Source organism: Pan paniscus, chromosome 12 (genome assembly GCF_029289425.2).
Source record: "Pan paniscus chromosome 12, NHGRI_mPanPan1-v2.0_pri, whole genome shotgun sequence".
Classification (NCBI taxonomy): domain Eukaryota; kingdom Metazoa; phylum Chordata; class Mammalia; order Primates; family Hominidae; genus Pan; species Pan paniscus.
Genome location: NC_073261.2, coordinates 115819844 through 115832555, shown reverse-complemented (window position 1 = coordinate 115832555; position 12712 = coordinate 115819844). Strand labels below are relative to the sequence as shown.

Sequence of the window (12712 nt, the reverse complement as noted above, 5' to 3'; positions counted from 1 at the left end):
GAGGTCTAATCAAGCCCAGGAGTTAGAGACCAGTCTGGGCAACACAGTGAGACCCCATGTCAAAGGAAAAAAAAGGAAAGGGACAAGAGCATTCATTTTCCACTACATGTTACTGCATTCTTATAAATCCTCACTTATATATAACAGCAAATGAGTAAAAGCATTAGAACATGGATCACTAACGCAGCTGAAGTGGGAAAAAACAATACTCACCTACATCTTTCTTCTGTAGCGCTCTCTTCTTCCTATCAGAAAGCCACTTAAAGTAAATGAAGAGAGTTTATTTTAAAACAAATTTAGCTAAATTGTTTTTCGGCTTGCAAAATCAATACATGCTTATATTTAAAAATTCAAACTTCATAGGAATATATAACATAGGAAGCAAAAAATATTCTCTAATCCTAACTCTACTCGTAACGTATTAAATATCTCCTGGATTTTTTTTCTTGTGTATACTTACATACATTAGATAATTTCTTTTATTTTTACTTTTTTAGAGACAGGGTCTCATGCTTGCCCAGTCTATAGTACAATGATGCAATGTGACTGTAGCTCACCGAAGGCTCAAACTCCTGGGCTCAAACAATACTCTCACCTTTGCCTTCCAAAATGCTAGGTCTACTGACATGGGCCACCAGGCCCGGCCAGATAAGAAATTTTTTGAACTACAATCTTTTACACAGAGAAAAACTAACCCATCTAAGCAATCTAAAGGAAAGCAGAAAGCCTCAAATATTATGGGTTATAACTAAATATATGGAACAAGTTAATCTATTTAAGTGAGAATTTAAAAAGTAAAACATTTATAGGAGAATGTTTCTTATAGAAATATATTTTTTACAAGGAATAAAACCAGATAAATAACTGACCAAATAGCTGATACTTGGCCAGGCATGGTGGCTCATGCCTACAATCCCAGCATTTTGGGAGGCCGATTGAGACCAGCCTGGCCAACATGGTGAAACCCCGTCTCTACCAAAATACAAAAAATTAGCCAGGTGTGGTGGTGGGCACCTGTAATCCCAGCTACTTGGGAGGCTGAGGAAGGGGAATCACTTGAACCCGGGAGGCGGAGGTTGCAGGGAGCTGAGATCTTGCCACTACACTCCGGCCTGGTGACTGAGAGACTCCGTGCCCCCCCCCCCCAAAAAAAAGAAAAAAACAGGCTTAACCACTGGAAAACTAATGAAAATAAATTTAACGGCATTAAAAATACAACAAAAGCTGATTAACTCCAGAATGGGAGACTGTAGGTCAAATTGTGTGAATAAAAATCATAGCCCCAAGTCAAAAGTGTGATGGGGCTGAAAATGAAAATTAACTTTATTCATCAATACATTAAACAAATATTTATTTAGTACAACTAAATGCCAGTAATTAGGTATAGCAGTAGTAAATAAAACAGGAGGAAAAAAAAAGCCCTCTTGGCCAAGTGCAGTGGTTCATATCTATAATCCCAGCACTGAGGCAAGGGGATCACTTGAGCCCAGGAGTTCGAGACCAGCCTGGCAATAAAGTGGGATCACTGTCTCTACAAAAAAAAAAAAAGAAGCTGGGCATGTTGGTACACACCTGTAGTCCCAGCTACTCAGTAGGCTGAGGTGCAAGAATCGTTGAGCCCAGGGAAGTCAAGGCTGAGGTGAGCCATGATTGTGCCACTGCACTCCAGCCTGGGCAACAGAGTAAACCCGTTTCAAAAAAAAATTAAAAATCTAAAAACCCCTCCTTTCATGAAGCTTTCTTTCAAGTGAGGGAACACCAACAAATAAGGAAGTAAAACAATTAGAATGTCAGATGGTTATGTATGCCATGGAAAAAATAAAGCAAGAAAAGGAGACGAAGTGTTGGTGGAGAATTATAATTTTAAATAAGGTTAAGGTCCTCTTGAGCAACGACCTGAAAGGCATGAGGAGGCAAAGCCTGGAGAACATCTGGGAAAAAAGCAGGCAGGCAGGACCTGTGCCAAGGTCCTACGGCAGGAGTGTGCCTGGTCTCGAGCAGTGAGGAGACTTGTGAGGCCAGTGTAAGGTGGAGAACAGTGACCGCTGAGCTCAGAGAGGAGGGCAGGAAGGCACAACATCAAGTAGGACCTTAAAAGTCACTCAAAGGACTCTGCTTTTCACCCCCAAGAGAGCAGGAGCCACTGGACAGTTCTGAGTAGAGGATCACCCTGGCAGCTTACTGGTAACAGACTGTGGAATAAAGGGGTAGAGGGTGGAAACTGAGAAACTGCTTAGAAGTCAACTGCAATAACTGCAATTGCATAGTCAGGGGTGACAGTGTCTTGAATCAGTGACAGTAATGGAGGTGACTGGATTCTGGATCTATACTGAAGACAGAACCAACAGCATTTTCTAGTGGATTGTATGAGAGCAAAGAAACAACAAAAAGCCTCCAGTGTTTTTGGCATCAACAGCTTGCGGGATGGAGTTGCCACTGACTGAGGGAGGGAAGACCACTAGGTTGGAGGAGGGGGAAATGTGGGGGGAAAGCTGGTGTTCTACTTTGGACAAGTTAAGTCTGAGATGCCTATCAGACATCCAAGCGGGGATGTCAAGAAACAGCTGGATACACAAGTCCAGTTCAGAGCAGAGGTAAGGGCTAGAAACATCAATGTGATAGTTATCGATATGCAGATGTGCTTAAAGCCAGGAGACTGCATCGGATCACCAGGGGAGTAAACGTAGAGGCTTCTCTACATTAATAAAAAGGTAAAGCCCAGAAGGAGAGAAGCAATATTTGCAGATCAGACAACAACTGGGGTTCCACGTGTAGTTTAGGCACCACACCTCAAAGAAATAACCAGAAAATATTAACCAGGACAAGCAGGGGTTTCCAAATCCACTCAGCTCAAGCTACCCTCCCCACCACTCCACTGGAGCTCCTTGCTAAGGTCAGGGGCGCTCTGCATCATGCCAAAGTCGATGGTCGCTTTTCTGCCTTCATCTTACTGAAGCTCTCAGTAGCAGCTGACACAGGTGACCACCACCTCCTCCTTGAAACACTTACTTCTACAAAACTACACATTTCCCAGTCTCCCCTTCCATCAGTGCCTACTACTCTTTCTTCTTTGCTGGGTTCCCCTCCTCTTCTTGGATGACAAATGCTAAGACTGCCTCAGGGCCTCAGCCTAGTTATCTTCTCTGTTCTTTCTCTCACAATTTGATCTCACCTAGTCCCAAACAACGACAGTAACTTCACCTGCAATCTCCATCCTAGTATCCATGCAACTGCTAACTACTCAACGTCTCCATTTGGTATGTATTAGAACTTCAAATGTTCACTATTGAAAATAAAAACCTTGGGCCGGGTGCAGTGGCTCATGCCTGTAATCCCAGCACTTTGGGAGGCCGAGGTGGGTGGATCACAAGGTCAGATCGAGACCATACCGGTCAACATAGTGAAACTCCGTCTCTACTAAAAATACAAAAATTAGCTGGCATGGTGGCGTGTGCCTGTAGTCCCAGCTACTGGGGAGGCTGAGGCAGGAGAATCGCTTGAACCCCGAGAGGCTGCAGTGAGCCAACATCAGGCCATTGCACGCGATCTCAGAAAAAAAAATCTTGATTCTTTTTGCTCACTACGTTCCTCCTCTCCACCTTTCAATGTGTTCCTTCTTGATTCTTCTCCATGTCAGTTAGCAGCACCACCGTGCACCCACTTGTTCAGACTCAAAACTGAAGAGTTCTCTGATTCCTTCCTTTTTGTCACCTCAACTTCCCTCTACCAACAGTCCAATCCATTAGCAAGTTCCATTAGCCCTATCTACAAAATATGTCCTGAATCTCACTGTGTCTTAGCATCTTCTTTGTTACCAGGCAAGCCCAAGCCACCAAAGTCGCTCACCTGGACTACCTAATTCATCCCGACTTGAACCCTCCCCAGCTAGGCATTTGTCGCACAGCAGCCCACACAACAGTGACTTCCAGCAGCACTAAGAATAAAACTTGAACTTCCTACCTTTCCTACCAGGCCTACCTCTCCAGCCTCATCCACCCTGCTCTCGCCCCCTCACTCAGCATACTGCAATCACACCTGTGCCTCTTCCGTCCTCCTACATGTCCAGTGCATTCCCATGTGGGGACTTTTGCACTTTCTGTTCTCAGCACTGAAAACTCTTCCCCACATCTTCACACGACTGGCTCCTCTTCATCATTCAAGTTTCTGCTCATATGTCACCTCTTCTAGAGAGGCCTTCCCCGAAGGTTTTATCCAAAACACTTTCTCTCAATACTTTATCCAAAACAGCTCTCTTCTAATCATTCATCACGAAAAGTACTTTTTGACTACCTTAAATTGCCTTATTTGCTCACTTGTTTATTTCCCTTTTCCCCAACAGGGAACCTTATCTGAAATGTCCACCATATATCCCAATACTTAAAACAGAGTTGCTTGCACACAGTAACTTCTCAATACATGTGGAGAATGAATCAACAAAATGAGAAAGCTCACGGGGTGTGAAGAACAACTGGAAGACAGGGAATTATTTAAACCAGAATTTTAGGAAGAAAGGAAAAACCTAAGCACTGGCTCCAAATTTTTGTAGAAGCAGACGCATGGAAGGAGAGCTATATTTATTCTGTTTTCCAAGGGCAGGACTCAGGCCAACAGTGGCATGCTATAAGGTGACATATTTGAAAACCACTTTCTAACAAGAGCAGAGTCTCAAAATGGAAATGAGCTTCCACAAAAGGTAGTGCGCAGTGGTAGTGCTTGGACAGAGGCTGGATCATCACGTATAAGAAACAAAAGACAAGTTTCAGAGCCTAAGTGTGTCATGCTGGACAAGTCACCCTTCCCCTTGCTGGATCTCAGCTGCATATTAAACGCATTATTAAATCTCAGCTGCATTATTAAACACGAGAAGATTGGAAAAGAATTACCGACTTGTCCAAGCCCTCTCCAACTTTAAGACTAGGAATCAGGTTAAGTTCAACAAGTCTCGAAAATACTGTCCTCTACACCATAAATTCTGCAGATGCGAAGTCTGTATCTCCCTTGTTCACTGTTGTATCCCTAAGACCTGGCAAATGATAGGGACTCCACAAACAGCTGATGGCCATATGGGGGAGAGATGTGTCAACCAATCTGCCACGTTTTCCTCCTCAGTGTACGGCAGGGACTGTGAACACCCAAAGAAGCCCAAATGGATGCGTTCTCTGGAACAGAGAACTTTACAAATTTCCAGCAAAGCTCACTGACCCTGATTATCCCTTGGTCCAGTTTCTGGCGCGATGACGTCAGTGTCCTTGTCTCCCAATGCCGACACCTCCCCCGGAAATTGTCAGCCGCCTCTGGGCCTCCCCGAGTCGGGGGGTGACCAGCGTCCAGCTAAAACAGAGGCTAGGGCCGAGGAGAGGGGCGGCTGCCCCACGAGGAGGACGACCCCCAAGAGCTCGAGAGTGAGGGGGCCGGGAAATGACTCACCTCAGGAAGGGACTTGCCGCAGCTGAGGCTGTAAATCTTCACCTCATTGAGGCTGGAGACCTGCATGGCGCCGCACAACACTGTTCAAGTCCCGGGTCCTTTCCCACCAGCGTGCTCGAGCACCGTAATCCCGGGACCTCCGAGCACCTGCTCCGCGGCGTGCGGCCGCTGGCGCCGACTGATGACGCACTTCCTGGAGCCGGAACACGCGGGCAAGTTCCCGGAAGAGGGAAGGTGGCTGAATCCGGGAAGAGCGGCGGCCGGGAGAAAAACTAGTGAGGCTCTGACAACCCGGCGCGGCTGTCGGCGACGCGGCTACGGGCAAGACTAGACACAAGCCGGGCGCGGTGGCTCACGCCTGTAATCCCAGCACTTTGGGAGGCTGAGGCGGGCGGATCACCTGAGGTCGGGAGTTCGAGACCAGCCTGACCAATATAGTGAAACCCCGTCTCTACTAAAAGTACCAAAAAATTAGCCTTGCGTGGTGGCCGGCACCTGTAGTCCCAGCTACACGGGAGGCTGAGGCAGGAGAATTGCTTGAACCTGGGAGGCGGAGGTTGCAGTGAGCTGAGATCGCGCCGCTGCACTCCAGCCTGGGAGACAGAGCGAGACTCACTCTCAAAAAAAAAAAAAAAAAAAAAAAAGACTAGACACAGCTCTCCTTGCTGTTAGCATCCCGAGCGGCAGGAGGAGGCTTTCGAGTCTTTGCCCAGGCCGAGATGTCGTCCTCCCGGGCGGGGGCGAGGCAGTTCAGCGAGTGAACCCAGCGAATGAAGGCGACCAGGGTGCGAATTCCGAGTGGAAGTGTATTCTCTTCTCTCCTCCAATGTTTCTGCGATGTTACGTTAGAAGTACTGTAGGCCGGGTGAGGTGGCTCAAGCCTGTAATCCTAACACTTTGGGAGGCCGAGGCGGGCGGATCACCTGAGGTCAGGAGTTCAAGACCAGCCTAGCCAAGATGGTGAAACCCCGTCTCTACTAAAAATGCAAAAATCAGTCGGGCCTGGTGGCGCGCGCCTGTAATCTCAGCTACTCTGAAGGCTGAGGTGGGGGAATCGCTTGAACCCGGGAGGCAGAGGTTGCCGTCAGCTGAGATCGTGCCACTGCACTCCAGCCTGGGCAACAGAGTGAGACTCCGTCTCAAAAAAAAAAAAAAAAAAAGACTGTGGCGTCATCTTCAACCCATTCCTATCTCTGGCCCTCACTTTCAGTATCTAAACCTGGATATTTCTAATTATGAAATATTTCCTTAAAGTAATCTGTTTTCATTCCTCCTGCTGAAACTCAAATACTTAACTATTTTTGGATTATAACTTTCCCAAGTGATCTTCTTACTTCCTTTGATTTAATGAACAAATTATTTTATGCCTTACTTTCTAAAACCCAAATATTATTGGTTTGCTCTCCTACCCAGAACATTTTGGAAACTCTCAAATACCAACACCACATTGCATCAGAATTAGGTTGAGAGTTCTTCGTGGACCCTATATCATTTGTCCTTATATTCCGTATCCACCCCATCCACCCCTACCCAGAGTACCAGAACAGTGCCTGGCCTCTGTTAGGCATTGCTACATATTTACATTTAGCCACGTACGTAGGGATATATTCCTAAACTCTGTCCTCAAATTTAAGATCCTCCACAAATTTTTAATTTTCTGCACTGGTTACAGTTAAGAAAAACTGTAAACATCCTTGGGAAAGGTGGCATAATAGAATGGTTAGATCACAGACTCTGGCTTGGCTTGGTGGTGCAGGCCTATTGTCCTAGCTACTAGTGAAGCTGAAGCAGGAGAATCACTTGAGCCCAGGAGTTCTTGGCTGTAGCACGCAACGAGCATTGGGTGTCCTCAGTTTGGCATCAATATGGTGACCCCACAAGAGCCAGGGACCACCATGTTACCTAAGGAGGTGTGAAGCGGCTCAGGTCAGAAATGGAGCAAGTCAAAACTCCCATGCTCACCAGTAATGGGATCATGCCTGTGACTAACACTGTACTCCAGCTTGGGCAACACAGCAAGACCCTATCTCTTGAAAAATAAATAAAGATCACAGACTCTGAAGCCAGACTGGCAAGATTCAAATCCTGACTGCCATTTTTAACTGAAAGACCTTAGGTAAGTTACCTAACCTCTCTGTACCTGTGTAAAATGGACATAACAGTAGTATCCACTTCACAGAGTTAATGAGGATGAAATACATTCATATTTATAAAGCGTTTGGAACCCAGTACTTGGCACATAGTAAGACCATGTAAGTGTTTGTAAAATAAAACTGAAAATAAAGCCATATACCAAATAAGTGGAAATGTATCCAAATTCCATTAACATTTCCTTTTTAACAGTTTTATTGAGATATAATTAACATACTATAAAATGTCCCCATTGAATGTACAATGTAATGACTTCTAGTGTATTCAGAGTTCTGCAACCATCACCACAATCATTTTTAGAACAAAAAGAAACCCCAGCCTCAATTAGCATTCACTCCATGCCCCATCCCCCACCCAAGCCCTAGACAACCACTAATCTACTTTCTGTTGGGGTTGTGGGTTTTTTCCATGGGGGCATCTCACTTTGTTGTCCAGGTTGGAATACAGTGGCATGATCATGACCCACTGCAGCCTCAAACTCGAGCTCAAGCTGTCCTTCCACCTTATCCTCCTGAGTAGCTGGGAGTACAGGCACACCACCAGAGCTGGCTGTTTTGTTTTTATAGAGATGGGTCTACCAGTTAAGCATCCCTAATCCAAACATTTCAAGTCCGAAATGCTCCAGTGAGCATTTCCTTTTGAGCATCACATTGACACTCAGAAAGTTTCAGATTTTGGAGCATTTTAGATTTTGGATTTTCAGATTAGGGATACTCAACATGTATTTTATAAGGGCACCAATCCCATTCATGAGAGCTCTGCCCTTAAGACCTAATCATGGGCCGAGCACGGTGGCTCACGCCTGTAATCCCAGCACTTTGGGAGGCCAAGGCAGGCAGATCATGAGGTCGGGAGTTCGAGACCAGCCTGGTGAAAATAGTGAAACCCCTGTCTCTACTAAAAATGCAAAAATTAGCTGGGCATGGTGGCACGCACCTGTAGTCCCAGCTACTCAGGAGGCTGAGGCAGGAGAATTGCTTGAACCCGGGAGGCAGAGGTTGTGGTGAGCAGAGATGGTGCCACTGCACTCCAGCCTGGGCAATAGACCAAGACTCCGTCTCAAAAAAAAAAAAAACTAATCATGACCAGGCGCAGTAGCTCATACCTGTAATCCCAGCACTTTGGGAGGCTGAGGTGGGCAGATCACTTGAGGCCAGGAGTTCTAGACCAGCCTGGCCAACATAGCAAAACCCTGTCTGTACTAAAAATACAAAAATTAGCCAGGTGTGGTGGTTGGCACCTGTAGTTCCAGCTAATCTGGAGGCTGAGGCACAGGAATCGCTTAAACCCGGGAGGCGGAGGTTGCAGTGAGCCAAGATTGTGCCATTGCACTCCAGCCTGGGCAAGAAGAGTGAAACTCCGTCTCAAAAAAAAAAAAAAAAAAAGGCTTGGCATGGTGGCTCATGCCTATAATTCCAGCACATTGGGAAGCCGAGGAGGGCAGATCATGAGGTCACGAGATCGAGACCATCCTGGCCAACATGGTGAAACCCCATCTCTACTAAAAATACAAAAATTAGCTGGGCATGGTGGCACACACCTGTAGTCCCAGTTACTCAGGTGGCTGAGGCAGGAGAATCGCTTGAACCCAGGAGGTGGAGGTTGCAGTGAGCCAAGTTTGCGCCACTGTACTCCAGCCTGGCAAAAGAGCGAGACTCTGTCTCAAAAAACAAACAAACAAAAAAGTGAGTTTATGCCATAAATCACTGATTTCAGGACATTCATTTTTTTTTAGCATCTCTGAAAGGATGAGTCTAGTGTATCGTGCATATCTTGAGGGAATGGTGCATCTTATAGGTAATGGTCTTTTAGAGTCAATAAAATAAAGTGCATATAAAGCACTTAGAACAGTGCCTTACACAGAACACTACATAAGTGCTAGTTATTAGAAAACCAAAACATTAAAAACTGTTCCAGAAAAACTAGTTGTTACAGATTCCAACTAACCTTAAATGTTCTGGTGTTAGTTGCCATTCCAGAAACCTTCAAATAACATTCAAGCTTGCTCTCCTAAATTTTTTTTTTTTTTTTTTCTGAGACAGTGTCTCACTCTGTTGCCCAGGCCGGAGTGCAGTGGCGGGATCTCAGCTCACTGCAACCTCTGCCTCCCGGGTTCAAGCGGTTCTCCTGCTCAGCCTCCCGAGTAGCTGGGATCACAGGCGCATGCCACCTGTGATGCCTGGCTAATTTTTTAGGCTAATTATTGTATTTTTAGTAGAGACAGGGTTTCACCATGTTGGCCAGGTGGGTCTCGAACCCCTGACCTCAGGTGATCCTCCCACCTCAGCCTTCCGAAGTGCTGGGATTACAGGTGTGAGCCACCATGCCCGGCTCCTCTCATAATTCTTTACCTCCATGGCCAGTGGGTCTCCGAAGCATTTGGTTCCTTCTTTCCAATATCAGATTCCTTCTCTGTTCCTGCTGCCGCAGGAGTTCAGACCTCATTGTCTCCTACCTGGCCCACTGCAGTCCCTTTTCCTGTTCTCCCGGCCTCAAGTCTGCCTCCCATAAGAGACAAACTCATTCTCTCTAACAGGCAAATCTGATTATGGTGCACTCCTACAAAAACTCTTCAATCCTCCTAAAGCCAAAAAGAACATACCTGAAGGTCGAGTACAGTGGCTCATGCCTGTAATCCCAGCACTTTGGGAGGCTGAGGTGGGTGATCACTTGACCTTAGGAGTTTGTGACCCGCCTGGGCAACATGGTGAAACCTTGTCTCTACAAAAAATACAAAAAATTAGCCAGGTGTGGTGGCACACGCCTGTAGTCCCAGCTACTTGGGAGGCTGAGGTAGAAGGATCACCTGAGCCTAGGGAGGTCAAGGCTGCAGTGAGCCATAATTGTACCACTGTACTCCGGCCTGGGTGACAGAGTGAGACCCTCTCTAGGAAAAAGAAAATACTACATTCGAACACCTTTGCAGGTTCTGGCCTTATAGGCACCTGGCCCCTCCTTCCTTTTCCAGCCAGTGCCGAAGCTGCTGCCTCTCTCCTGCATTCACTACCCTCTCCAAAAATCCTGGATTACTGACAGCCTGAAAAATACAAGGCCTCTCTCACCCTCTTCTTGCCTTTGCTCCTGCTCTTCTGGCTACTTTTAACACCCTCCTCTGCACAGTGCTGTGGTTTGAATGTCCCTCCAAATCTCACAGTGAAACTTAATCTCCAACAAGGCTGTATTGAGAGCTGGGGCCTAGAAGAGGTGATTGGATCATGAGGACTCTGCATTCATGGATAAATGGGTTAATGGATTCATGGGTTATCATGGGAGGGGAACTGGTGGCTTTATAAGAAAAGGAAGAGAGACCTGAGCCGGGACACTCAGCTCCTTCACCATGTGATGCCCTGCACCGCATCGGGACTGCAGAGTCCCCACCAGCAAGAAGGCCCTCTTCAGATACGGCGCCTCGACCCTGGGCTTCACAGCCTCTACAGCTGTAACAAATCAACTCTTTTCCTTTATAAATTACCCAGTTTCAGGTATTCTGTAGTAAACAACAGAGAATGGACTGAGACACCTGGGTAACTCTCTTGAATCTTTCTTCCCCTGCAAGAGGCCCTAGAGATCAAAGTTCTCATTGTGTATCATCTCACTGTTTTGTTTCTTAAACTAGGGCTTACAATTTTTTTTTTTTTTTTTTTTTTTGAGATGGAGTCTCCCTCTGTCGCCCAGGCTGGAGTGCAGTGGTGAGATCTCGGCTCACTGCAACCTCCACCTCCCTGGTTCAAGCAATTCTCTGTCTCAGCCTCCTCAGTAGCTGGGATTACAGGCAGCCACTACCATGCCCAGCTTATTTTTGTAGTTTTAGTAGAGATGGGGGTTTCACCATCTTGGCCAGGCTGGTCTTGAACTCCTGACCTTGTGATCCACCCACTGTGGACTCCCAAAGTGCTGGGATTATAGGCATGAGCCACCACACCTGGCTTTTTTTTTTTTTTTTTTTTGAAATGAAGTCTCGCTTTGTTGCCCAGAGCTGGAGTGCAATGGTGCCATCTCGGCTCGCTGCAACCTCTGCCTCCCAGGTTCAAGCGATTCTCCTGCTCAGCCTCCTGAGTAGCTGGGATTATAGGCGTGCACCACTACCTGGCTAATTTTTGTGTTTTTAGTAGAGACGGGGTTTCACCATGTTGGTCAGGCTGGTCTCAAACTCCCGATCTCAGGTGATCTGCCTGCTTCAGCCTCCCAAAGTGCTGGGATCACAGGCATGAGCCACCGCACCCGGCCTACACTTGTATTCTATTTTTTTTTTTTTTTTGAGATGGAGTTTCACCCTTGTTGCCCAGACTGGAGTGCAGTGGCTCAATCTGGGCTCACCGTAACCTCCACCTCCCAGGTTCAAGCGATTCTCCTGCCTCAGCCTCCCAAGTAACTGGGATTACAGGCATGCGCCACCATGCCCGGCTAATTTTGTATTTTTCGTAGAGATGGGGGGGGGGGGGTTTCTCCATGTTGGTCAGGCTGGTCTCGAACTCCCAACCTCAGGTGATCTGCCCGCCTCAGCCTCCCAAAGTGCTGGGATTACAGGCGTGAGCCACCATGCCCAGACTACACTTGTATTCTTAAAATAACTGGCGCCAGGCGTGGTGGCTCACACTAGTAATCCTAGCACTTTGGGAGGCCGAGGCGGGTGGATTGCCTGAGCTCGGAGTTCGAGACCAACCTGGGCAACACAGTGAAACCCCGTCTCTACTAAAATACAAAAAATTAGTTGGGTGTGGCGGCGTGGGCCTGTAATCCCAGCTACTCAGGAGGCTGAGACAGGAGAATCACTTGAACTTGAGAGGCAGAGGTTTCAGTGAGCTGAGACCCCACCACTGCACCCTAGCTTGGGCAACAGAACGAGACTCCATCTCAAAAAATAAAAAAAATAAATAAATACAATAACTGGCTGGGTGTGGTGGCTCATGCCTGTAATCCCAACACTTTGAAAGGCCGAGGTGGGAGGATCACTTGAGGTCAGGAGTTGGAAACCAGCCTGGCAACATGGCGAAAACCCATTTCTACTAAAAATACAAAAATTAGCTGGATGTGGTGGCACGTGCCTGTAATCCCAGCTACTCGGGAGGCTGAGGCGGGAGATCGCTTGAGCCTGGGAGGTGGAGGTTGCAATCACCCAAGATCTCGAGTTCGT

The 12712-nt window shown here is 46.9% G+C and overlaps 2 protein-coding genes across 8 annotated transcripts in view; one reads left to right on the top strand and one right to left on the bottom strand.

Annotated features, from left to right (window-relative positions):
- NOL10 (nucleolar protein 10) overlaps positions 1 to 5631 on the bottom strand; it is a 116691-nt gene extending 111060 nt beyond the window's left edge. For 5 of the 7 annotated variants that reach the window (XM_034952604.3, XM_055108244.2, XM_003826963.7 and 2 more), the window contains exons 1-2: positions 5428 to 5631; positions 214 to 259 (exon numbers count right to left, since the gene is read on the bottom strand). In XM_034952604.3, the coding sequence (XP_034808495.1) occupies positions 214 to 259; positions 5428 to 5493 (112 nt within the window). In that variant the 5' untranslated portion in view covers positions 5494 to 5631. The remainder of the gene's footprint in view (positions 1 to 213; positions 260 to 5427) is intronic. The other 2 variants (XM_034952605.2, XM_034952606.2) reach the window with 2 other exon arrangements.
- Positions 5632 to 6561: 930 nt separating this feature from the next.
- Positions 6562 to 12712, top strand: part of ATP6V1C2 (ATPase H+ transporting V1 subunit C2) — a 91968-nt gene continuing 85817 nt past the window's right edge. Inside the window, exon 1 of the mRNA XM_034952610.3 lies at positions 6562 to 7543. The gene's annotated coding sequence lies outside the window, so the exon portion shown is untranslated. The remainder of the gene's footprint in view (positions 7544 to 12712) is intronic.